General features: G+C 41.9%; 1 protein-coding gene across 3 annotated transcripts in view; it reads left to right on the top strand.

Annotated features, from left to right (window-relative positions):
* LOC118390331 (gamma-aminobutyric acid receptor subunit alpha-3-like) overlaps positions 1-27,892 on the top strand; it is a 177,290-nt gene that overhangs the window by 50,473 nt on the left and 98,925 nt on the right. For all 3 annotated transcript variants that reach the window (XM_052457320.1, XM_035780784.2, XM_035780785.2), the window contains exon 2: positions 14,203-14,309. In XM_052457320.1, coding sequence (XP_052313280.1) covers positions 14,224-14,309 — 86 coding nt within the window. In that variant the 5' untranslated portion in view covers positions 14,203-14,223. The remainder of the gene's footprint in view (positions 1-14,202; positions 14,310-27,892) is intronic.

Here is a 27,892-nt window from a genome sequence, read left to right on the forward strand (position 1 = left end):
CTGCCAATTATTTTAACAAATTCTTTACAACTATAGCCTCATCTCTTGGTTCCCGGGTGGTTCCACTCCACAAGAAGAGCAGTAAAACAAATGTAGGAAACACAGGCCTGTGTCAATCCTCAGCACATCCAAAGTTGTTGAGAGATTCATTTTTAATCAGCTTGAGGGATACCTTCTTGAGCACAAACTTCTTTATGAACTACAATCTGGCTTTAGAACAGCTCATTCCACTGATACTTGCCTTATCTACCTTTTTGACCACATCAAGCAGGAAAGTGAGAAGGGGAACTATACAGGTATGGTCATGACTTGCAGAAAGCTTTTGACACTGTGGACCATGTTATTCTCCTGATGAAACTGAAATACATGGTCTAAATTATGTAACAGTGAGTTAGTTGGTTTAGGTCTTATCTGACCAACAGAACACAAGTATGTAATGTTGGTGATGTTCTGTCAGAGGCCAAAGAAATATCCTGTGGAGTACCGCAGGGATCCATTTTAGGGCCTCCCTTATTTCTTATATACGTTGATGATGTGCCAGATACTGTGCAAACTCCTGCTTTATGCGGATGATTCAGCCATACTGGTATCAGGGAAGGATACAGTTTACATAGAGGAGACCCTGAGTAAGGAATTGCATTTTGTTAGAGATTGGTTGTCTGACAACAAATTGTCACTACATTTGGGAAAAACTTCAATCGATTTTGTTTGGAACAAAATGTAGATTGCTTAGGGCTGACAAGATAAGAGTAAACTGTGCAGGCGAGGAGATTTGAATCTAAAACAAGTGAAACTTATCTCTGTGTGTCCCTAGATCAATCCCTTTCTTGAGACATGATTGCTGCTAAAATTCTTTCTAAAATGGCAAACAAATTGAAATGTTTATATCGTAACACTAGATATTTTAACATAAGAAACTGCTTGTCTCAACATTGATTCAGTGTCATTTTGATTACGCCTGCTCTGCTTGGTATAGTGGGCTATCGGAAAAGCTGAAAAAGAGAATGCAGGTCATGCAAAATAATGTTATCGGATATATGCTGAATGTCCCCCCTAGGATCCACATAGGGGTACAGGAGTTCCGGTAGGTGGGCTTGTTGCCTTTGGAGTCCAGAGTGGACCAACTTAAACTTAAACGTAATCATATGTTTGACATCTTAAATGATCGTGCCCCAGGTTACATGAAAAACCACATTGATATGGTCTATGACCAACAAAGTCACAATACCAGAGCTAGTGTTATGTCTTATAAAATCACAAGAGTAAACAGTACTGTGAGGAGCACGTTTTTCCATACAGACATTTGTCTATGCAATAGCTTTAAAAAGTTTTTCATTTGGACAAGGTTGTCTAAGTAAGGGAAATCACTCCATTGCCCCTTGTTCCCCTACTGCTGGTCAGGTGTATTTATTTGAAGGATCAGTATGATGTGCAATTAATAGATTGTTTTAATGTGAAAGGAATATGGTTGATTTTCAAGGTTAGGGAGAAGTGCAGTGAATAGTGCCACTTTTAAGGATGTCAATATAATATCATGTATTTATGGTTGTTTTGTAATTTTGTCTCGACTTTTATTCATGTGTTATTGTTTTTACCATCGAGGACCACTTTGGAAATACACGTTTTAATAAATACTTTCAAGTGATATCCTCTGGGTCCACGTTGTACATTTTGTTGTATATGTCTGTTGCCCAAAATACATTCAATTCAATCAATACAGAGGATGGTACTTTACCAAATAGGGCTAAGTCCATATTATGGCAAGAACCGCTCAAATAAGCAAAGAGAAATGACAGTCCATCATTACTTTAAGACATGAAAATAGTCTCAATAAAGAAAAAACCCTGAATGAGCAGGTGTTCTAAAACTTTTAACCAGTGGTGTATTTCTAAATTGAGTAAACACTAGAGATGTGTATGATGCACTAACATTTGTTGCATAAACACGTTCATTTTCCATTCTAAATTCAAATCTGCTGCTGATGTTGCTCATGAGCTGGGCCTCAGAGCTGGATCGTCTGGACTGACTTCTTGTAGGCCCCATTCAGCAGTTATAGCCCGATTAGAGTTGTGTCTCTGGTAGCTTACTTTTATTCCGGTAAAACACAGTTTTCAACATCGCATAGATAAAAATCACCTAGCAAATTAAATAGGTTGTCATTCAACTAATAAAGCTTATATCACTCAAGCCATTTTAGCATTTTAATGATGAAGGTGCCGCGCAGGTGTGTAATATCAGGAACAGGCCGCTTACCTCACGCTGGTCAACGAGCGAAGCTGGGCACAGTGCGCAGTTCGACTTGGTCACTGATATTGCACAGTGCGCAGTTTGACAAGGTTATTGTTATTGCCTGGGGATGTTCGGCATGCAAAGTGACTTGTAGATCAATGACTGTCACCACAGTCACATGCAGTTCGACACTGAAAGAGAACACGCATCAGTTGTCAGAAACGACAAGAGGTATTTTTGGAAGGTAGAAAAAATGTTATATGAGGGAAAAAAAAACATTTTGTGAACCGGCGATTCGTAACATTTGAATGGATTTTCTGACAGATTCATGCTACAGTACATTTGGATCGGTTTGTGGTCCATGGACTGATGCACTTGTATCTTAAACATTTGAATCAGGGACCGATGCATAACAGTTCATCTTAACATCCCTATTAAACACATCGTTTTTGTTAACTCAGCTGGAGCATTTTGAGTGAGTTGAAGTCAACTTAAAAAAGTCAGCTCTTCAACTGTTGCTAGATAAAACAAGTCATTTTGGATGAATCTCAATATATTTTTTACAGCTGCTGGAGGTTTGGTGTCCTTAGTTTAGTTTATAATTCCTTACATAGTTCCAACATTATATAGTTCTTGCTATCTTCCCTTATGTTAAGTCTGTGAAAGCATTACCATGTTTATCTGTTAATAGCACAAGGACGACGACACAAGTTCAATTTAGTCTAGTGCTGTAGGTTGGTTATCTTTGAATGCAGCAGGTAATCATTCTTAAAGTCATTATTTCATGTATTAAGTTTATTGTCCATTTATTGGGTCAATTTAACTAATGGTTTATGTTAGGATTTGTGAAATATTAGTGCATTTGTATATGGTGGTCATCTTTGAATTCTGAGACTTTATTTTGTCTAAATCTGTTTGTGTAAATGACTTAAATCTCAGTTGGTACACTCCACATTAGTCTTCCAAAATACCTCAATACACTCTCACAGCTGTAATACGCTGACTGCGCAATACTAATCACAATATTTCAAATAGTTTCATGCAAATGAATGTTAAATTTAAATGATGCAGACTAATGACTTGATCAATAGTTACTGCTCTTGCATTCTATGGTGCCACCAACTGGTCTGGTGCAGCCATCTATGGTTGCAGTGACTTTATATTCACACAGCATCTAAGGACAAGTACATAAGGTTTACGTACCACATTTCATGGCCTCATGTCCATGAGTTCAGTTCTTTTTGCCCTGGTGTGATATGGTGCCATCTAGTGGTGTAGAGTGGCTGACTTTGAACTCATCTGTCATCAATGCAAAGGGTGGCTACTTTGAAGAATCTAAAATATATTTCGATTTATTTAACACTTTTTTTGGTTACTACATGATTCCATATGTGTTATTTCATAGTGTTGATGTCTTCACTATTATTCGACAATGTAGAAAATAGTACAAATAAAGAAAAACCCTTGAGTAGGAATGAGTAGGGATATCCAAACTTTTGACTGGGACTATATATATATATATATATTTACAAATCGTCTTGGATTCCAAGTGTATTGGCCAATCAATCAATCTTAATTCCAACCCTGTCCACATACTAACCCATCTTTCCCAGTACACTCCCATTTGACTAATTCCTTTTGCAATACATCCTTCTATTTTACTGTGATGTCTTACGAGGTTCTTGAATCTCTGTATTTGTAACATTTCTACAGAGATTGTCCAAAAAAAGAAATGCTTTTCCTAAGAGTATAATCATATTTCCCATTGATTGATTGTCCTAACAGTACTGTTTACAGGTCCATCTGACGTTATGACTTACACAACCACTCCTGGACCTGAATCCAAAAGCGAGCCGCCGAAGAAAAGTATCAAACGAGATGATCCATTGATTCTGTTTCCTTGTGGCAGTCTACACAGGGCTGATTGTTCAATACCCCATATATTGAGCATTCTTTTTTGCAACGAGAATTTTATATCATAGCTTAAATTGAAAATAATTAGATTGATGCGTCAATTGTTGTTTTGGATATCAGTTCGTTCACCTGGTGCCATGGTATTGGGACATGACAAATCTGTTCCCAACTATCTTCAATTTTGTGCAGGAAACTTGTCAAACCTCTCAGCCTTAAGTGCAAGTGATACGTTTTACGATTTATACTAGTCATTTTTAGCCATGCATGGTTTTTCATTGGAGGCAGACAAACCAATTCATTCCTTTCTCTTTTGAGTAATTGCCTCTTCCATTTTCGTGGCAGAGCTGAGATGAGATGGTTATACTTTTATATCTCCATACACCTTTGTTAATTACTTGTGCGACATAATTTGGCCATCCTTATTTACAATGTAATTCATAAACATGATTACCTTCCTCATACATTTTTTCCAAGAAAATGGGTCTTTCCTCCATCGGTACATTGGAGTTTGCCCATATTATTTGCTTTAATATTTGCTCTGCCTCTTCTGGAGGATGAAATTGGAATTGTAACCAACTCAGTATGGCTTCATTTAAAAGGGAGGATACTTTAAACAGGTTTCCATTGTCAATACACCAGAAATGGTTGGTTTTAACAGACCCCTTTTGAACATTGGATGTGTCTCTCTTAGTAGGCTGCTGAAAAGCCCGTTTGGATTTAGAAAGGATTTAAATTGACACGTAAAAAAATCAATAACTCAGCCATCTCGTAATCTCTTAACCAATCCCTAAATTAAGAGATGTACTATGAGCCTACATACCGGTGTTTGGTGTTATTTGGATTCATGAGAATACGTTTTTCAAAAGTTTACCAAAATGTCCAAGATGTAGGAAAATCTATCCTGACGGAACTCTTGGGTCCATGAGGCAAATTTGTTCAGAATGAAAAGACACGTACGAACACAGTTTCAAGTCTCTAGGTCAAATGTTGCGAAGGTTGAGGTTTTAAGTGAGACTGCTTATAACAGCACCAACTATAAGCCAGTCGGTCCTATTCTTTTTGACCAAGTTATTCATGGCCTCTAGATTATGTGTGGTGAATTAGAAAAGGTTACCAATCTATGCTTGAGTTATTTGACCATGTCAAAATGTATACAGTTGAAGTTGGAAGTTTACATAGACTCAGGTTGGAGTCATTAAAACTCGTTTTTCAACCACTCCACACATTTCTTGTGAACAAACTATAGTTTTGGCTAGTCGGTTAGGACATCTACTTTGTGCATGACACAAGTAATTTTTCCAACAATTGTTTACAGACAGATTATTTCACTTATAATTCACTATCACAATTCCAGTGAGTCAGAAGTTTACATACACGAAGTTGACTGTGCCTTTAAATAGCTTGGAAAATTCCATAAATTTATGTCATGGCTTTAAAAGGTTCTGATAGGCTAATTGACATCATTCGAGTCAATTGGAGGTGTACCTCAGTGCCTCTTTGCTTCATATCTTGGAAAAAGAAGAAAGAAAGAAAATCAGCCAAGACCTCAGAAAAGCAAATGTAGACCTCAACAAGTCTGGTTCATCATTGGGAGAAATTTCGAAATGCCTGAAGGTACCACGTTCATCTGTACAAACAATAGTACGCAAGTATAAACACCATGGGACCAAGCAGCCGTCATACCGCTCAGGAAGTAGACACGTTCTGTCTCCTAGAGATTAACTTCTTTGGTGCGAAAAGTGCAAATCAATCCCAGAACAACAGCAACGGACCTTGTAAAGATGCTGGAGGAAACAGGTACAAAAGTATCTATATCCACAGTAAAACGAGTCCTATATCAACATAACCTGAAAGGCCGCTCATTACGGAAGAAGCCACGGCTCCAAAACCGCCATAAAAAAAAGCCAGACTACGGTTTGCAACTGCACATGGGGACAAAGATCGTACTTTTTGGAGAAATGTCCTCTGGTCTGAATAAATAAAAATGGACAATGACCCCAAGCATACTTCCGAAGTTGTGGCAAAATGGCTTAAGGACAACAAAGTCAAGGAATTGGAGTGGCCATCACAAAGCCCTGACCTCAATCGCATAGAACATTTGTAGGCAGAACTGAAAAAGCGTGTGCGAGCAAGGTGGTCTACAAATCTGACTCAGTTACACCAGCTCTGTTAGGAGGATGGGCCAAAATTCACCCAACTTATTGTGGGAACCTTGTGGAAGGCTACCCAAAACGTTTGACCCAAGTTAAACAATTTAAAGGCAATACACTCCATTAGTTTTTGGTAGCATGCAAACTTCTGACCCACCGGGAATGTGATGAAAGAAATAAAGCTGAAATAAATAATTCTGTCTACTATTATTCTGACATTTCACATTCTTAAAATAAAGTGGTGATCCTAACTGACCTAAACAGGGATTAAATTTTGGGAATTGTCAAAAACTGAGTTTACATGTATTTGGCTAGGGCGTATGTAAACTTCAGACTTCAACTGTATATATATATATATATTGTTTTTACAATTCTGAGAATGACAATACGTTTCAAATCTTTGCTGTGAACCCTTAAATAATGTATGGTCTTGCTTTTTATGCCTGGAAAGGCTGAGGTCGATTGTTCACTTTAGTCACTGAAGCACCCAGCTACCTTGTCTTAGACTAGAGATAAAAATATAAATTACATTTAAGACTCTTCGATATAAATTATGCGATATGATGACTTCGACGCGAGCAGGACTTGCTTAAATAGGCAGCAGTAGATATCATGACATTAGCAGACACAATTTTCTGTCAGACATTAAAGGGCAGGGAAATGTTATTTCTGGCTCTGGAGGGCTGGCATCCTGCGGCTTTTATGAGTAACATAAAATCTCTGATGGCTAACGATCCAGAATTAGTCGTAATATAGGCCCATTAATTTAAACAAAAACGCTGAGAGAGAGAACAATTAAACAAAGTCATTCGGTGGTCAGCTGGGATGAAGATTGGGGATGCCCTTCTAAAGTCTTTCAGCACACGAGGAGTGCAGTCCTCAGGAACATAGGCACATGTGGTGAAGGAGAAGGAACAGACCTGAAGAGACGCATCCTGTCTGAGCACTCGTATCATTAACATCTCAAGTCTGTTGACCCTTCCTCAGATCGTTTGTGTTCCCTACCCCTCGTAACAGAGAACATTCCTATTTCCTTGAGGAAGATCTGTAAAGCGGCGAAGGGATGGGGGGGTGGGATGAGGGTCTTACTCTCATCAATGCAAAACGGGGAGAGGCTGGAAACCAAGACAAAGCTGCTGTAAGCAGTTAGCTGTATGCGCTCCAGTGACCACCCATAGAGCAGAGCCATGGTGTGAGAACAGGGGTGTGATGCTGACCAGTGACCAGGCCAACACTGACCCACAAAGCAGAGCCTGCATTGTGACAACCGGGGTGGGATGTCAAACTGTAACCAGACAACTAAGGATCCACACAGCAGAGCCACAGTGAGAGGACAGGGGTCTGATGCCGAGACACACTGCTTCCTCAATGTTCCCTACCCTCTTAAAGCACCTCAGATGGGATGACACAGTCACAAAAGGCACGTCTTCTAATGACGGCTCGTTTAGATAAAATGTATTTTACTTTGTCCTCCGTACGTGGCTGTGGAGCTCTGTAGGAAAGCCGGCCCCGCTGGTATTTGACTATTGACACGTAGCCATGGAGATAAAGCGAGCTAAGGTTTTTGACCTTTTGCTCTGATGGTTTGACAGGCGCCGGCAGGGAGATGTCAATTTTTTTCCCCGACATGTACTCAAATCAAATCAAATTGTATTTGTCACATGCGCCAAATGCAACAGGTTGAGACCTTACAGTGAAATGCTTACTTACAGGCCCATAACCAACAATCATTTAAGAAGGTAAGAGAAACTTTGAAAATAAAATTGAAAATAAAAGTAGCAAATAATTAAACAGCTACAGTAAAATAACAATAGCGAGGCTATATACATGGGGTACCGGTACAGAGTCAATGTGCCGGGGCACCGGTTAGTCGAGGTAATTGAGGTAATATGTGCACACACACGGTTTAGAGAATTGAGCCTTGCCGCTATTTGGCAAGATTGCACATACCAAGGCAGATTTGTTCACACCGTCAGAAAATGAAGAGGTGTCAGAAAGCACTCAGTGTTGAATTATATATACTTTGTAGAGGAGGTTTGTGACAGTATGTGGCTTCCCTGTTTGCTTTGTCATGAAGGAATATGTCAACAGCTAATCTTATGATCAGAGTTCTGTAGACACAGAACATGAAATATCAGATAAACACTTAACCACATTCTTAGAAGTCACTTCTTATTTTTACAGTGTAAAGAAGTCTAAAGGCTTTGCATCGGTGCCAGAATCTCAGGGAGAAGAAATTAAAACTAGAACAGATCAATAGGGAAGATGAAGGACTTTGTATTTACCATGCTGCTTCTACCTCCCCCATCTCAAAGAGTAGTAATAACTGCATTGCCCCCCTCCTCACGGTCTCCACTTCTCCCCCACACACCCACTCCTCCCCTCTTCTTCCCTCCTGTCCCACCCCCCTCTCTGTCTCTTTCTCTGTCTCACACACACACTGATGACTGATGAGATGCATGTAATTTCGAGCTCTGCTGCATATCCCATCAGTCCCTTTGCTCTGGATAACCTCTTACCTTCGTTGCTTTTGGGTTGTTTTTCCAAAAAGACCCACCCGTTTACATTTACTTTGTAAGCAACGCAGTATTTATGTTGTGACATTTATAAAATGGCGTTTCTTGGGATTTTTCAGAGCTATTCCCCAGACTTAGCTTTTTTGTCTTGTTGCCAGGTGCCTCAGTCATGACATTATTTATGTTTGTTCCTACTCTATGCATGTGTGGGTGATTCCAGTATTAATCCTTACAAATCCCCTACACTGTTGGTGTGTCTGAAGAAATGGGCGAATAACAGCAGCTTTAGAAACTATCCTTTGGAGGGGAAAACACAGGAACCGAATGCTGTAACTATCATGTTTCAGGTAAGACCCACATGCAGACTGTGTAGAAGTAACAATGTTTATTACAGCAACAGGGGCAGGCAAACGACAGGTCAAGGCAGGCAGGGGTCGATAATCCAGAGTAGTCGGGCAAAGGTACAGGACGGCAGGCAGGCAGGCTAAGGTCAGGCGGAGGCCGGTAATCCAAAGTAGTGGGGCAATGATACAGGACGTCTGGCAACCTCAGGGTGGGCTGAAAAGGTCAAAACAGGAACAATCAATCGACAGGAACAGAGGGGAAAAACACTGGTAGGCTTGACGAAACAAACTGGCAACAGACAACCAGAGAACGCATGTATAAGTACCCAGGGGATAATGGGGAAAATGGGCGACACCTGGAGGGGGGTGGAGACAATCACAAGGACAAGTGAACCAGATCAGGGTGTGACTACCCACTTCCCTCTCGGGATGCCACTTGGCGTCCTACCTGGGCGCATACCTGATTGAGCGCAGTGCCAGCGCTGGAATTTAGAGATGAGGCCTGGGTCCAGGATGTCCCTAGCGGAGAACCAACACCTGTCCTCCGGGCCATAACCCTCCCAGTCAACCAGGTACTGGAATCCCCTGCTCCGAGGTTGAACCTTCAAGAGACGTCTCACTATGTACACCGATCAGCCGCTGATGAGAGGGAGGAGAGGGGTGGCCTGGAAACAGGAGACAAGGGGCAGTAAGACATGGTTTTAACTCTAGACACAAAAGGTAGGAAACATACAGAGGGTACGGAGCAACAGAGGACGAACAGCATCGGGGCTAATGATCTTGGAGCGGGGAGAAAGGTCTCGGCTTCCAGGGGTGTAGCCACAGCACTATAGGGGCATTCCAGTGCCTCAGGCTTCACCTTCTTGGATACCGGTCGGTGCTGAGGAAGCGAAGTGGCCCAGGCCTTACTGAACACCTCCCAGAGGTCCTGGTACTCTGCGGGGCTGGCGTAGAGGTCCAGGGCAATTTCCAAGCTCCCAGGAAGACGTCCCGGGGCAGGCAGAGCTGACTTTAGACAATGAGTGTGGCAGGATGGGCTAAAACCCACGATGGCACCAGTAGCCCAGTCAATATAGGGATTGTGTCGCTGGAGCCAAGAGAATCCCAATATCACGGGAACCTTCAGAGGCTCAACTAGAAGGAATTGGATCGTCTTGCTGTGGTTCCCTGACACTCATATGTTGATGGGGTGGTATGTTGGGTGACCCGGCCTAGAAAGCGCCCGTCCAGCGCTCTAACATCCATAGGAATGGAGAGGGGTTGAGTGGGGATGCCCAGCTCTGAGGTAGGTAACATCTATAAGACACATCGGCGCCCGATTCGATGAGTACCTGGAGAGACTTGGACTGGTCACACCACAAAAGGGTGGCATGGAGAGGGGGGCGAGTAAGGGGAGAAGAACAATTATCTTTAAGACCAACCTGATTATTCACTCCAACGAATGAGATAGGTCTCTTGAAGGGACAGGTAGATACAAAATGACCGGCAGTACCGCAATACAGACAACTCTGGGTGTCAAGTCTGTGTACGCGTTTGGCAGGAGACAGCCTAGTCCTGCATCGGCTCGGGAAAACGTGAATTGGCAGTCTGAGGATTTTGGAGGAACTCTGGTATGCCCGGATCCTCTCGGGGACGTAGACGCCAGGAACTTCCAGAGCTCCTCGGATGCAAGGTGGGATCCTTGAGTGAGCAATTGGGACCACAATCAGACCTCTTCTCCCTCCTACGTTCCCGTAGCCGACCATCGATCCGGGTGGTTAAAGCGACGAGTGAGTCGAGATCCGGTGGTAGCTCATCCCTTTCTTCCGCCGAGAATCCGTGCAGAAACGTATCAAACAGTGCTTCCAAGCACCCTCCTCTGCTGGCATGTGGAACTCCACCACATAGTCTGCTGCACTGAGGGAGTCCTGCCGAAGCTGGAGTAACTTCCAGGCAGCCTCTCTCCCGGACACCGGAGCCACAAACGTTTTTCACCTCTGCCACTAATACCTCCATACTGAAGCAAATAGCTGACTGTTGTTCCCAAACGGCCGTAACCCAGGCGAGGGCCCTCCCGGACATCAGCGAAGTACGCTATCTTAGAGCGGTCCGAGGGGAAGGAGGAAGGCTGTAGCTCCATGACGAGGAAACACTGAGAGAGAAACGCCTGACAGGTGCCCGATTCTCCATCAAAGCGGGGTTCCTGGGAATCCAGGGTGAAGGCACCGCTACCAACCAGGTTACTGAGGGGCTGAGAAGTTACTGTCGTGGTAGGCTGCCTAGTAGGCAACCCACAGACTTGCTCCCGCAAAATGTCCAATGCTCAGCTGTGACCTGGAAACTCCTCATACTTACCAATGGTGGCTCCTTGGGAGGAGATGGCATAGCAGAGCTGGTCCAAGTCTGCTGGGTCAGTCATGGCCAGTTCCTGCTCAGGATTCATGTAAGACCCAAATGCAGACTGTGTAGAAGTAACCATGTTTATTACAGCAACAGGGGCAGGCAAACGACAGGTCAAGGCAGGCAGGGGACGATAATCCAGAGAAGTGGGGCAAAGGTACAGGACGACAGGCAGGCTTAGGGTCAACGCGGGCAGAAAAGGTCAAAACCAGGAACAATCAAAGACAGGAACAGAGGGAAAACCGCTGGTAGACTTAACGCAATAAAATGAGATGGCAACAGACGAACAGAGAATACAGGTATAAGTACCCAGGGGATAATGGGGGAAAATGGGCGACACCTGGAGGGGGGTGGAGACGAGCACAAGGACAGGTGTAACAGATCAGGGCGTGACAGTAGCCTGCTGCTTGGGTGAGAGAAATTACTCAGTATTTATGCTCCATAGCTGTTGTGCTGCTGCATATTGGGCAGAAAAGCAAATAAATTCCCTTGTCTTCACTGGTTTTGGCTCGCGCAGCAAGGAAACACATTGGACTTGTTTCATCTGTAATTTGAATAATTTGCTGTTGTTGGCGAGTCCATGTTTACCTCCACTGTCTCCAAGTGCTAAAATATTCATATTAGTTTTGTCTTCATTGCATCTGAAACATAAGTTGCTCAGATCTCAGAGAGTGACTACAAAGGTTAAATCCCACTGGGGTAGGTTACTATACCTCTAACCGTTGAAGCGCTTTGGCATTTACCATGGCTTGGGACATAAACATGACTTATACAGTACAATATGGAAGGCCCAAAGCTTCCATTTACTAACAACCTATAGTTTCATACTATATACAGTGCATTTGGAAAGTATTCAGACCACTGGACTTTTTCAAGATTTTGTTACGTTACAGCCTTACTATAAAATGGATCAAATACAACATTGCCCTCATCAATCTACCCACAGTACCCTATAATTAAAAACAGAAATGCATTATTTACATAAGTATTCAGACACTTTGCTATGAGACTCAAAATTGATCTCAGGTGCATCCTGTTTCCATTGATCATCCTTGAGATGTTTCTACAACTTGATTGGAGTCCACCTATGATAAATTCAATTGATTGGACATGATTTGGAAAGGCACACCTATCTATTTACAGTTAACAGTCCATGTCAGAGCAAACCAAGCCATGAGGTTGAAGGAATTGTCGATAGAGCTCCAACACAAGATTGTGTCGAGGCACAGATCTGGGGAAGGGTACCAAAACATTTCTGCAGCATTGAAGGTCCCCAAGAAAAATGGTTAAATGGAAGAAAAGTTAAGTGGAAGAAGTTTGGAACCACCAAGACTCTTCCTAGAGCTGGCCGCCTGGCCAAACTGAGCAATCGGGGGAGAAGGACCTTGGTCAGGGAGGTGACCAAGAATCCCATGGTCACTATGGCAGAGCTCCAGATTTCCTCTGTGGGGATGGGAGAACCTTCCAGAAGGACAACCTTCTCTGCAGCACTCCACCAATCAGGCTTTTATGGTAGAGTGGCCAGACGGAAGCCACTCCTCAGTAAAAGGCACACTTTGCCAAAAGGCACCTAAAGGACTCTCAGACCATGAGAAACAAGATTCTCTGGTCTGATGAAACCAAGATTTCATCAATTTGGCCTGAATGCCAAGCATCACGTCTGGAGGAAACCCTGCACCATCCCTATGTTGAAGCATGGTGGTGGCAGCATCAAGGTGTGGGGATGTTTTTCAGCAGCAGGGACTGGGAGACTAGTCAGGATCGAGGGAAAGATGAACGGAGCAAAGTACAGAGAGATCCTTGATGAAAACCTGCTCCAGAGCACTAAGGACCTCCGACTGGGCCATGTTTCACCTTCCACCAGGACAACAACCCTAAGCACACAGCTAAGACAACGCAGGACTGGCTTCGGGAGAAGTCTCCGAATGTCCTTGAACATCGAACATCTCTTGAGAGACCTGGAAATAGCTGTGTGACGCTCCCCCTCCAACCTGACAGAGCTTGGCAGGATCTGCAGAGAAAAATGGGAGAAACTCCCCAAATACAGATGTGCCTAGCTTGTAGCGTCATACCCAAGAAGACTCAGGCTGTAATCATTGCCAAAGGTGCTTCAACAAAGTACTGCGTAAAGGGTCTGAATACTTTATGTAAATGTGATATTTCAGTGTTTTATTTTTTATAAATTAGCAAACATTTCAAAAACACAATTCAATGTTTTCTTTGTCATGATGGGTTATTGTGTGTAGATTGATCAGAAAATGTTTTTTAAATCAATTGTATAATAAAGCTGTACCGTAACAAAATTTGGAAAAAGTCAAGGGGTCTAAATACTTTCGGAATATACTGTATATCAACTCAAAGCATTTTGGCTTACGTCATGTGTGTTCTTCATAGCAGCACACACCCTTATTGTTCTCTAAAGCTGTTTACAGTCTTTTCAACATCTCTCTGTCGTTACGGCCATTGAGGAAAACTGCCTGCCTGTCTGTGTGTCTGTGTGACAAAAGCTAGTCATCAGGCAATCCATTTAGATCCAGGTTCCTTTAGCATACCTGCCAGTGAATGATGTGTTTATCAGACAGTGCGTTCTGCTTTCCAGGCCTGGAGATGCATATTGATCTGAGGTGTTACTGCATCACCAATCTTTTCTTCTTCCTCTCTTTTCTGCAGGGTTTTGGGCCGTAGTTTGAGATGGCTGCCACTCTCCGGAAACTTGCAGTATTTGTGTCAGGCATGTGGATCTGCCTCCTGCTCCTCAACCCCTTTCCACAAACCGGGTAAGATGACTCATAGTTCTCTCCCCTCTCCCCCCTAGCTCTCTCCCAATTCCAGACACTCGCTTCTCTCCACCTCCTTTTTCCTCTCGTCCTCTTCTGTCCCCCATTTTGAAGCTCTAGGGATGTGTTGCAGCTAATGCATTCATTAATAAGGCTTTAGTACTGTAGCCAGGCTTTATGAGCCGCAGAATGCCATTTTGGAGACCCAGTGTAAATCGCTATTGGATTTCTAGTGGCAAAGCGATGCTCAATCAACCTGGAGGAAGGGAAGGCTGGCCTGCCGACAGAGCTTTGGGGAGACCTGAGGGACGGTGAGACAGGGCTTAGCCCAGATTGTTTTGCCATGGTGCCAGTCAGCTCTCGCTGCCTATTAGCAGCACACAGAACTGGTGAATTTCACATTTGTAAAAAGATGTACAGCCAGGAGGTTCTTTCCAAGACATGGCCATACACAAGGCCTAAGATCACTGGTATTCCTACTGAGTCCACTTCCCCAGTGCAGTGTGCTGCATGCTCTAGCCTTGTGTATCCATTTCAAACCATGGGCAAGGCTCCCTAGCCTACCACAAGCTTTTTAGAACTAGTGACTGAACTATTACTCACCACTGTTACTTACCCTTACTGACACACACAGCAACTAGCATCTACCCATCTCAACTCATTTGTAAACCATCCCCCATTATCAAAGCATTCCCGTTGGTTCGCTACAGAGATGACGTGACTTCCATTCATCTGATGACTGGTATATTTATCTAATCAACTAACTATGTTTAATTGTAACCCGATTTAAATTAATCATGTAACAATTAACTAATTAGGATTTGGGGCACCACGAGAGCGGTTGTTTAAAGAGTCTTCCGAATTAAACTCTAAAGTCTTTACCTATCACATCCATAAAACAGTCAATGTATTAATCACAACCAAGTATCATATCATCATTCTGAACAGTCGTAACCTCCTGCAATCTGCAAAAATCCAAGCCTTACTTACGATTCAGTACTACACCAATCGGTTTAATTATTTATTTACTAGTGTCACGCCCTGACCATAGTTTGATTTGTATGTTTATATGTTTTGTTTGTTCAGGGTGTGATCTGAGTGGGCATTCTATGTTGGATGTCTAGTTTGTCTGTTTCTGTGTTTGGCCTGATATGGTTCTCAATCAGAGGCAGGTGTTAGTCGTTGTCTCTGATTGGGAACCGTGTTTAGGTAGCCTGTTTTGTCATTGTGGGTTGTAGCTGATTGTCTATGTCTATGTTAGTTGCTTGTGTCAGCACATTTTGATATATGGCTTCACGGTCGTTTTTTGTTTATTGTTTTGTGTTCAGTGCTTTCTTTAATTAAAATATCATCATGAACACATACCACGCTGCATTTTGGTCCGTTTCGTACGATGATTGTGACAACTAGCTCACTAAATGATAACACAGGATAAACACACATACTTAATACATTAGAAACAGGTCCCTAGTGGACTGACACAGGGTAGCCTAGTGGTTAGAGCGTTGGACTAGTAACCGGAAGGTTGCAAGTTCAAATCCCCGAGCTGACAAGGTACAATCTGTCATTCTACCCCTGAACAGGCAGTTAACCCACTCATCCTAAGCCGTCATTGAAAATAAATATTTGTTCTTAACTGACTTGCCTAGTTAAATAATGGTAAAAAAATATATATATATGGCAGATACAAGAGACACCGAGAGGGACCGAGACATAATACTTTGGTACATTTAGAACTACTCTCACAGTAATCATATACTTTGCACAAGAACCGCTGCCCGTTTGGAGAAAAAAATCATGAATTTATTTACGTGTAAATGCATTGGTTACCGTGTATCGCTGTCGGAACCAGGCCTTCTTAGGAAGGGCGTTGGGCTTTTCCGCTGCAAGCTTGTAAGGCTCTGATTGTTCAAAAGGGGTCCCCCTGTCTCTTCTACTGTTGCTCTCCACTGCCATCTCCCGGCATCCGGTGACCCATCGTGTAGACCTGAACAGAACTACAGAGCCCACTCTGCTTCCACTCGCTAGCCGTATCAATGGTTCTCAGTGGGGTGATGAGAGAAGTAGACTATGATGGTTTGAAGAGTAGTAGAATGGCCCTGCTTAAATTCGCGTTTCTAGATATTTTTCTTGGGACAGATAATCAGCCATAACCAGTGAAGGTCCGGGTGGTGACTTTATCGTCTCTATCTCGTGTTGAGATTTCAAATCACTTTGGACGGGAACTGCAGCTACACGCCTCTCTGGTCTGAATGTTAATTTCCTTACCAATCCTTTTATACACTCTGGTCGAAAGGGGCGGTTCCATCAGGCTGATACGCTCTCTGACCTCACTCGGGGCGTGGTTACTTACTGTGCAAAGTTTATAGAAAACAAGTTCTCTGATGGCTCCTAAAATCACATCCATATCTTAACAAAAATACATTCATCATATTTTCATATTTCATGCACAACGTAGAGAATGGAGATTTCATACATGTAGTGTATATACTTTAAGTTACAGTATTTCATTTATAGGATTTTGAATGACATCACAAAATAACAACCCATATAACTTTATTATTCTTTAGATCTCCTTTGACCCCCCACGTTCTATGTTAGAAATAATGTTCCAGTATTCACTTTACAACGTATTAGAGTTTCGATCAGGGAAACGTCTGTGAACAAATGCACATTCCTGTGTGAATTTGGAGAGGGTTCTAATCCCTGATTTACAACACGTTGTGAACTATCAACCGCCCATCAGCTCCCCTCACCCCTCTGTGGGGTAGAGGGGGTCTGGCCGAAGTCATCCACTGAAAAGCTCATCCGACCTATCTGGATCCTCACAGGACAGTCATGACAGAGTGATTTCTCTCCATCCCTCAAAGAGAGTCATACAAAGCAATTAACAAGTTTACAGCTATCAAGATTTGGAATTAAAACTTTTCTTAATAAAAATGTTGTGTTGCTGATTGAATAACTTCATTCATTGTTTATTTGGGAATTTCCAGGTAATTCAGAGAATTACAAATACATTTTATCAGATCGATTGTCCAAAATTGTCCCCTCCTTTCCATAAATACAGTATATATCTTGCATGCTAGTGTGCATGGTTTGTTATGCACATCACGTACAACATACTATACGAAAGCACGGCTGTACAATAAGCAGTAATGCAGACAATGTGTTTGATGGTATATTATAGTTGTGTGTGCAGGTGTGTGGTCACAGGCACACACGCATGACGACTGCCTTCATGCTAACACTAAGTCCTACAGTCAGGTATTGATTGAAATGTCCCTATTCAACCCTGTACTGAAGGGACTGGGTGCACACACACAGGGAATTAGATTTGGGAGTGGAGAAGGAGGAAGAGGGAGTTGGGGGAACTAGGTTGCAATACAATTTGGCACCAAACATATACACACACACACACACACACACACACACACACACACACACACACACACACACACACACACACACACACACAATATTCAAGAGGAGTAATTTAAAAAACATTCACATCATTTAATATTCACACAATATTCAAGAGGAGTAATTTAAAAAACCCATTGTTTTGCTTTCATGGAGTAGTGATTCATTTTATACGTCTTCTCATTGAATAGTGAAAAATTGTTTATGAAGATGGACTGGACGTCTTCTTATTTTAACCCTTGAAAAAAAACAGTCTTCTCATTCATATACACCCTTCAAGAAAATCCCATTGTTTATGACTATATACGTCTTCTCATTCATATACACCCTTCAAGAAAATCCCATTGTTTATGACTATATACGTCTTCTCATTCATATACACCCTTTAAGAAAATCCCATTGTTTATGACTATATATGTCTTCTCATTCATATACACCCTTCAAGAAAATCCCATTGTTTATGACTATATACGTCTTCTCATTCATATACACCCTTCAAGAAAATCCCATTGTTTATGCCTCCATTATTTGGTTGATTTGCTCTTTTTGGAAAATGTAGGATGCATTCTTATTTTTCAGACATGCTGACAGTCCAGTCATCCTTGCAATGCAGATTTTTGCTTTGTGCATGTAAAGAAAAACAACTAATATCATGTTGATGACAAAAACTATTACATTTACATGATGATGATTGTGATGATGATGAGGAAGATAATAAAGTTGATTATGGTTGATTGCTGTTCTAAACACCAGTAGCTCCGTTATTACATCTGCATAACAAGTAGTGGCTCTCCCTGTTACTTATGTAAATAATTCAGATGATTAAAAAACAAACAAGCCCAAAGAGAATAAACAAGGCATTTAAAGAGACAAATTGAGGCCTTGGAGGGGCTTGTTTCGTGGCTCTGCTCACTTTGTTTTCCTAAATACATTTCTGGTGACTTAAGTGAGGAACCTAAATAGTCCTTATTATTCCGATGACCCATTTCTCTCCCTCAGTATCAGAACTGAATGTGAAATACTCTGGCCTCTGATAAGCCTCCCTCTCTGATCCCCCACTCTTTTGTTGCATCGTCTTTCTCCAACTAAGTTGAATTTTGACTTCCCCCGGGTATTTATTATTACTTCCTAATGCGGTTATGTGGAAATGGATCCTGAAAATGAAAGGGAAAGGAGTGGAGGCATGCAGAGCTTCAGAGCATTAAGGTTAGTCCTGCTTTGTTAAAAAGAAAAACATGTTCAGGCATGTCTTAGCTGAGATTAGATGTGCTTAACATTATTTAGGTGGCATTGCCTTCATTCGCAAATTGAATCATATGTTTCCAGATTTTAATAAGCGTGAATTGAGTGCGCTGCATGCTGTGTACTCATTCTGACTCCCCTCTTCTCTTCTGACATCTCAAGGAGGCACAGAAATATAATTCATAACATCATGCTGTACACTGGCTTCTCACACTTCCCCATCCCGATCTCTCTCACTCTCTCTCACTCTCTCTCACTCACTCACTCACTCACTCACTCACTCACTCACTCACGATTTGTTTTGAGTAAGTCACTTAACCCTAATTGCTCCTGTAAATTAATCTGGATAAGAGTGTCTGCTAAATGATGTACATGTATCTCTTGCTAATGGCTATGTCTTTTGTATTTTAAAATATTAAAGCTGTTCTGTTCACTGTTTCAGCTGTCCGTGGGAGCCTCAAATGTGTCTAAATAACTGCACACACTTCCAACCTGACTCCGGAGGCATAGAAATCAATTTTTTCCTGCTTTCTCAAACAATAACAAACTTATAATGAACCATCTCTTTTTTTGTATGATTTATTTTTCTCAACAATAACAACCATATATCAATGACATTACACCTGCTCAGACCCACATGTTCCTACCACAACCATACACATCACGTTTGTCCAGTGGCGATTTTAGCATGTAAATCTTGGTGGGGTCAAAAAGAAAAATAAGTGTTAATGCATTCCAGCAAAGTCACAACACAACACTAAACAATACTTTAATTGCACTATAACTGTGACAAATGGTCCCCGCAAACTGTTAGGGCCTACATAAAGCTGTCCCAACAGCAGAGTCCCAACATCTTACCACTGCTACACCTGGCTAACAGCGGAGCCTTGTCTGGCAGCGAAACAGTTCATTCAGCCTCATTTATTGCCTTTAAAAAAAACAATGCTGATGGCTGACTTGCTTAAACTAATGTGGTTTCTAATGACAATTGAGATGTACGAACTAAGACATAAGGGAAGGACAAGCGCATAAGAGGTCATCCTTAATTTTGATTTAAGACAAAGAGCGAGCTAGGACAGACTTAACGTTAGTCAATATAACTATTTGTTGAGCATTTTTTGAATGTACAGCAACAGAATTCAGAACATGGGCCGTTCTTACAGTGCTCTCCCTGTACACCAAGCCAGAACTGTAGCGGCAGTCCTCTGAGTTAACACTTGACTCACTGAAGTCAAGTTAACAGTTGTTTTGTCCGCGGCACAAATCATGCTTCATTGACAGCATGGCAAATGTTGAATGTTTATAATTTTTAACTTGGAAAAGAGCCCCTTAATCCCAGATTTAGGACCACACAGCCACTGTCACTGATTCCTTCTAAACCACTCGTTGAATTTGCAATTTCCAACTTGTTGTGTAATGCTTATGTTCAATGGCTGATGAGTACCAATACGTTTTACCTATAATTTCTCTTCATAATTTTTCCTCATATGGCAAGGATTAAAAAAGATTTGCCAGTAGATTGTCGACTTGATTCATGATGATGACTGCTAGCTAAGATTGTGAAAGTATGATGTTGACATGATCAGTCCGATCCAACGGCAGCAGCCACAGGGCTAGAATTTTCAATGTCTCCTCTTACACTTGGCAGTGACGTAAAGTCCCCATGAGTGACACTGAGCCAATCACGTCGCAACGCTCTGTATTTTCTGCTGACTTGCCCCACCACCACAGAAAGCAATGAGCTAGACTGAAACACCTGCATTTTGGAGCTGTCTTACTCAAGAAAACAAAAAAGAGACCATGTTTGTATGCGGCTTTATTAACTCAATGATATATATGATTTTTACATTGTTTGCAAACTGATGTGTGACACGTATTAATGCCAAAATAACATGCAAAACAGTCAAGCCCACCCTCAAAAATGTTTTTTTATAAATAAATATGTATTTAATTTATTTTTGATAAAAATGTGGGGCTCAGCCCCACCTGCCCTGAATGACTGGTCGCCACTGTGTATGTCTCATAACCACATTCCCCCTCATCCTTCATCCTCTGGAACCTTCTAGTGTTCTATGCCATATGGCCTCAAATTGGACTGTTCTATTATTTTCCATAGCCTACACTTTTTATATATTTAACTAATAATACTTTGATTCATCCACTGTCGTAGTGATAGAGGATCATTTGATTTGCAGTTTTTAAGTAGAAGTTTTTTAAAGTCATTGACTAGAAAAGTATGGTCGACCCTATTGGGTATCTTCACGCACCCTCATATGCCTTGAAATATGCAGATAAACGGATAAATAGTACATTTACATTGTAAAACTTCTGACAGCCAAACTCCTAACGCCGCCCATAACTTTCTGGACTTCATTCCCAGAAGGCATGAATTATTGAGTCCTTAAGATATGACTCCGTCGTTGTGCTGTAGAAGTTGTGAAATCTGTCTTTTTAATAAAAAATTCTATACATTAGTTTATACTAGATTAAACTTACATTTTCGTTAACTGTAATTTCATTAGTTATGTTTGAAACACTCCTTGCCAATATCAGTTATTTTTAAGTCTTGATTCCAATAGTTTTTTCTAAGAGATTTTATATGTTACCTATCATTTGAGTATCTTTTTCTGGGGCAAATTGTCACGTGTGCTCCCTCTCCGGCCTCTAGGTCACCAGTCTGCTCAGCATGACGCACACCTGTCACCATCGTAACTCGTAATTACGCATTATGACACTCACCTGGACTCAATCACCTCCTTGATTACCTGTCCTTTATATGTCACTCCCTTTGGTTTCTTTCCCAGGCGTCATTGTATCTGTCTCATGTTGGTGCACTGTTTGTGTGACGTTGGTTTCATTTATATATTAAATGTATTAAACTTCCTGAACTTGCTTCCCGACTCTCGGCGCACATCATTACGCAAATAGGAATCCCTCGACATTGCTCTGATGTCCAAAAGCTTTCAGGTCGAAATGTTGTAATATACAACTTTTAAGTTGCATATATTTGAAAATGTCTACATGTGTCAGTCCAAACTTGCTATTTAATTCTGTCATGGAAATAAACATATTTCCTGTTATCATGTAATTTACTGTTTCTATGCCTTTAGTTTTCCATGTGGGCCAATTTATCAGTGAATTCTGAAAATCTATTCAAGGATTGTTCCATAAGATTGAGGTTTTTAGGGAGTGATATTGGTTCTTGTAGAATGCACTTCATTTTCTCCCATGTTGTTATAGTGTTCTTAACTATGAAGTTGTTGAAAACAAACACGTGACAAGATTCTGGGTGTCACTTGTCACTCCCTCTCCAGCCTCTAGGTCACCAGGGTGCTCGTTATGGCGCACACCTGTCACCATCGTTACGCGCACCTGCGCGTCTTCATACTCACCTGGACTCACTAACCTCCCTGATTACCTTCCCTATATATGTCACTCCCTTTGGTTCCTTCCCCAGGTGTTATTGTTTCTGTTCTAGTGTCATGTCTGTGTGTTGTTCGTGGTTTCGTGTTAAAGTTGTGTTTCTTTATTAAAACACTCACTCCCTGCACTTGTTTCCCAACTCTCAGCGCACATCGTTACACTAGGGATGAGCATGCTCGTCTTCAATAGGAATCCTTTCTGGGGGACGAGGTAGATTAAGCCAAACCATACTTTCGGTGTATAACAACAAGATGTGCGCAATCATTTGAAAGATGACATAAGCAGCAGCCTTGCTCTGCAATCTTCACTCAGAAAAGTGTTTTTTTTTTATTGAAACTTGCGCTATAGTTGAGGGTTTACCTGACTTCCCCCTTTTAGGTAGGAAGTGGAGGGGAGCAGGGCTGGGGGTTATTGTGGTGTGGTATCTGTCTGGAGAAATTTGGATCTGAACCGAAAATGTAAGTGTACAGCCATACCAGCCATGACCACGTTTGTAAATAATCCTTTTAGACTTCAGAGTGCTTATACCTCCAGAGTATCTCTCCACATCAGCAAATCTGTCTCTCCCCGAGTCCTGCCGCCTCTCTGATGCCCACTGATACCATCGCCGGGCTCCAAATCGGCTTTGCTACAGTACAGGCAGGAGACTTTGCTAATGGATAAAGTTGTCACAGACAAATCCCCTATATTAAGTTCTGTCACTCTGTGTATCGCCGCAATCCCTTACTGCACACACTCGGTGATAGGCAGGGCTTGATTAAACTATTATTTGCAACAATCCATATTTTACATATGAATGAGCAGCCTGTGTTCATTTCCATTGTACGGAGGTCTTATAACCTTGCCTCCAATCCAGGCCCTCCGCAGCGCAATCACAGGCTAACGAGTGTGAACAGCCAGACCCGCTTCTGTTGTCTGTTTTGTTTGGAATTGGTTTCAACGCCACCGGCCAAAGTGACACTTAATCAATGGCTATGGGGGGGCGTAACTCTACTCCAGCTATTCCTGCGTATGGATCGCCTCTGAAGTTCCCCGGCTCCTCTCCCCTTCTCACCCCAACTCACATGCATTATTCACAGGGCCGAAGGGAAGGGCGTCACTTTGAGATGTGACCTGGTGGACAGAGAACATTCTGTCAATGTTACGGTGGCATTGTCAAGGTTAATGTGTTACAGGGCTGGGCCAGGGTAATGTATTCACTTGTGGTGAGACTCTGTATGCGGTTGGATGACTTGGCTGCCTGTCGTATATTTTATTTTTCAGCATTCAGATGGGAATGGAGCAAATAGGAAGTAAGGTAGGCTATACTGTATCTATAAATGTAAAACACAGCAGGTCTAGTACCTGTATGTGTCAATATCATGAGATGCAACACCAATGATCCTATTTCATCTTTACATTGCAAATACTATGGTGACAAGAATTGCCCCATATTTTGTTGCAAGGCAAGAGTTGGGAGAAGAAGGCCGAGCACATCATGCAGAAGCATATCACTGTTAGGCACCACCCACACATTATCAACAGGGAATACTTAAAGGGATTCTCCGGTACATTTTAGCCAGTAGTTCTGAAGGCAGCGCCCACGAGCCAAAAGTGGTCCCTGATATGTGCATCACGTCATTGCTTTCTCTCTCGCTCTGCTGTGTGGAATTCTTGCTAGCTGTCACTCAAATGGCGAAGGGCTGGATCTCGAATTGCTAGGAGGCTGGCCCACATGGGGGGGAAATGTAGGGAAAATGGTGCAGCACAGCTTCCAGACAGCAGTCGCTTTCAAACTAGGGATTTTGTGGCCAATTGAGACAATACAGTAATTCTGCTCATAGAAGATGATATATGAACTACACATTGACACATCCAGCACAAGCTGGAGGTTTAAAAATACTTACTAGTCTCCTAAGTACTGGAGCATGTCTTTAATTAAGGCCAATGCTGTGAAACCGTAGGTAACCACCCTGTCACACCCCCCCCTTGGATCCCTTTTACCCAGAGCTGAAGACCCGAATCGCATTCTGGTGTGTTTCTTTACCTTTACTTTACACACACGTTTCTTTACCTTCACCCTCCAGTCACATTTCTCACTGCCAATCGTGAAAGATAATTATTCAGGTTTTACCAGTGAAACGTCCATGCAGCATCTGCATACCAACCATTTGATCTCAGTTTCACGGAGGGATGCTTCAGAACTTCTTGAGTTAAACAGTGTTGTTTTGAAGTAACTTACAGTATTGTTTTGAATTATGTACAGTCAGAGCAGATGGTTTTAACAAACTGTAGCATACCTGTGTTTAGTTTCAATCAAAGCAGATATTTTGCCTACTATTGGCCACAGTGTGAGCGGTCCAATTTTTCTCTGTCATTCTAATATCTCATAAGAAATGAGCTGGTGTTTTGTCTTACAGTAATGTTATACAACAGACTACAACATAGATAGGCTGTTTGTAATAGGTGAATAACCCTATGTGAATGCAGCTGTACGAACAGCTGTCTTACCAAAACAATACAAACTAAATGCTGAAAGTAATAACCTAGCTATTCATGCATGCAAAAAAAAATACTGAATAGCAGTTTTGGCTTAGAATACTGACAACTGTGAACGAATGAATGTGAAAGAAGAATATAGCGGTACCAAGCAGGCCTAGTAAAGAAAATATCAGATCAATCTACATTTAGGCTAGTTACATGAACAGTAAACACACACAGTAAACAAAAGGCAAATGGGAGATCCAAATAACCCAAACACAGCCTACAGCCTACTACAGTGAGCTGCAGACATGCACAACTGTGTTGCCAAATAAACAGGCCTATACAGGTCCGCTTCAAACATAGCAATGAATGCCGCTTGCTCACGAGTACAGAAACATGTTGCGATATGGCACAATTCACTTCTGTGAATCAAATTCGACCCACATAATCAATTAAGCAATGAACACGTTTCCAATAGGTACAGTTCCATTTACAACCACGAAAACCAATAGGCTACCAAGAAAACCATAATAGAATGTAGCCTATCTATTTCTGTGATGAAACATAACCATATGTAGCTATACCAAGGGGTGTCATTTGGGTTTTGCATTGGAATTATATTGAATTCCGCTGATATCGCACTATACCACAATAAACATAAAAGTTCAAATGCCGAGACCCTTGAGTGCTTTTGACCAAGAAGTGACAGGTTGGCCTGAAATCTCTGCAGTTCTCTATCAGCACCATGACAAACTAAAACAAGTTTTTAAAAAACACTACAAACATTATAGACACATTACACCTTGATGATGTTAAGAACAAAATGTAAGAAAATCCCAAAACACAAACAAAACAGAAATATATAAGTCCTCTCAGATACTGTATGCTTGAACACAATAAAGCATGCCAGTTGAAAACGTAGGCTGGATAAGGAAGTCATTTTGCAATTCCATACCCTAGGTTTTTTGTTGAAATGATGCCACTGGCTATACCACCAATATTTTGATAAAACCCAACCAGCTAGATTGTTTCTTACCTTTTCAGAAGAGTTTGCAGCCTTCTTGATGCTCTGTTGAGCTTTCCTCGGGTGAAGCATACTTCTTCTGTGCTGACTGAACACAGTTTTTCAAAGTGGAAAATGAGTTCTCCCATATACAGTTGATGTCGGAAGTTTACATACACCTTAGCCAAATACATTTAAATTCAGTTTTCACAATTCCTGAAATTTAATCTGAGTCAAAATTCCCTGTCTTAGGTCACCACTTTATTTTAAGAATATGAAATGTCAGAATAATAAGAGAGAATTATTTATTCCGGCTTTTATTTCTTTCATCACATTCCCAGTGGGTCAGAAGTTTACATACACTCAATTTGTATTTGGTAGCATTGCCTTTAAATTGTTTAACTTGGGTCAAACGTTTCGGGTAGCTTTCCACAAGCTTCCCACAGTTAGTTGGGTGAATTTTGGCCCATTCCTCCTGACAGAGCTGGTGTAACTGAGTCAGGTTTGTAGGCCTCCTTGCTCGCACACACTTTTTCAGTTCTGCCCACAAATTGTCACATGGGATGATGCTGGAGAGACTAAGCAGGTACAGGGAGTCAAACATTTTAATAAAGAACGGACATGGAACGAGACAGGAACAGTGTCAGCAGACTAGTAATACAAACAAAAACCAATTAATGCAGAAGCAGGCAACAGAGCTGGGGAACTGACAAATATAGGGGAGGTAATAACAGGTGATGAGTGAGTCCGGGTGAGTCCAATATCGCCGATGCACGTGACGAGGGAAGGCAGGTGTGCGTAATGGATGATAGGAGTGCGTGATGTAGGGCAGCCTGGCGTCCTCAAGCGTCAGGGGCGGGGAAGAGCGGAGCAGACGTGACACAAATTTTCAGTGAGATTGAGGTCAGGGCTTTGTTATGGCCACTCCAATACCTTGACTTTGTTGTCCTTAAGCCATTTTGCCACAAATTTGGAAGTATGCATGGGGTCATTGTCCATTTGTAAGACCGATTTGCGACCAAACTTTATCTTCCTGACTGATGTCATGAGATGTTGCTTCAATATATCCACATAATTTTCCTTCTCATGATGCCATCTATTTTGTGAAGTGCACCAGTCCCTCCTGCAGCAAAGCACCCCCACAACATGATGCTGCCACCCCCGTGGGATGGTGTTCTTCGGCTTACAAGCCTCCCCCTTTTTTCTCCAAACATAACGATGGTCATTATGGCCAAACAGTTCTTATTTTTGTTTCATCAGACCAGAGGACATTTGTCCAAAATGTATGATCTTTGTCCCTATATGCAGTTGCAAACCGTAGTCTGGCTTTTTTTATGGCGGTTTTGGAGCAGTGGCTTCTTCCTTGCTGAGCGGCCTTTCAGGTTATGTCGACAAAGGACTTGTTTTACTGTAGAAATAGATACTTTTGTACCTGTTTCCTCCAGCATCTTCTACACATTTTTTCGGAGGTCTAGGCCTTGAAATACATCCACAGGTACACCTACAATTGACTCAAATGATGTCAATTATCCTATCAGAAGCTTCTAAAGCCAAATTCCGAAGCTGTTTAAAGGCACAGTCAACTTAGTGTATGTAAACTTCTGACCCACTGGAATTGTGATACAGTGAATTATAAGTGAAATAATCTGTCTGTAAACAATTGTTGGACAAATTACTTGTGTGTCATGCACAAAGTAGATGTCCTAACTGACTTGCCAAAACTATAGTTTGTGGAGTGGTTGAAAAATGAGTTTTAATGACTCCAACCTAAGTGTATGTAAACTTCCGACCTCAATTGTAGCTGTGGATGCCCCAAAAGCCAGTCCATATTTCAGTGCAGTAAGCACGGTCAGCATAGCAGAGAGAGGCCCAGTGTCACGACTTCCACTGAAGTCGATGCCTCTCCTTGTTCAGGCGGTGTTCAGCGGTCGACGTCGCCGGTCTTCTAGCCATCGCCAATCCATTTTTCTTTTTCAATTTGTTTTGTCTCGTTTTTCCACACGCCTGGTTCTCATTTCCCTCATTATGTGTT

This window comes from Oncorhynchus keta, chromosome 11, assembly GCF_023373465.1.
Source record: "Oncorhynchus keta strain PuntledgeMale-10-30-2019 chromosome 11, Oket_V2, whole genome shotgun sequence".
Taxonomy (NCBI): Eukaryota; Metazoa; Chordata; class Actinopteri; order Salmoniformes; family Salmonidae; genus Oncorhynchus; species Oncorhynchus keta.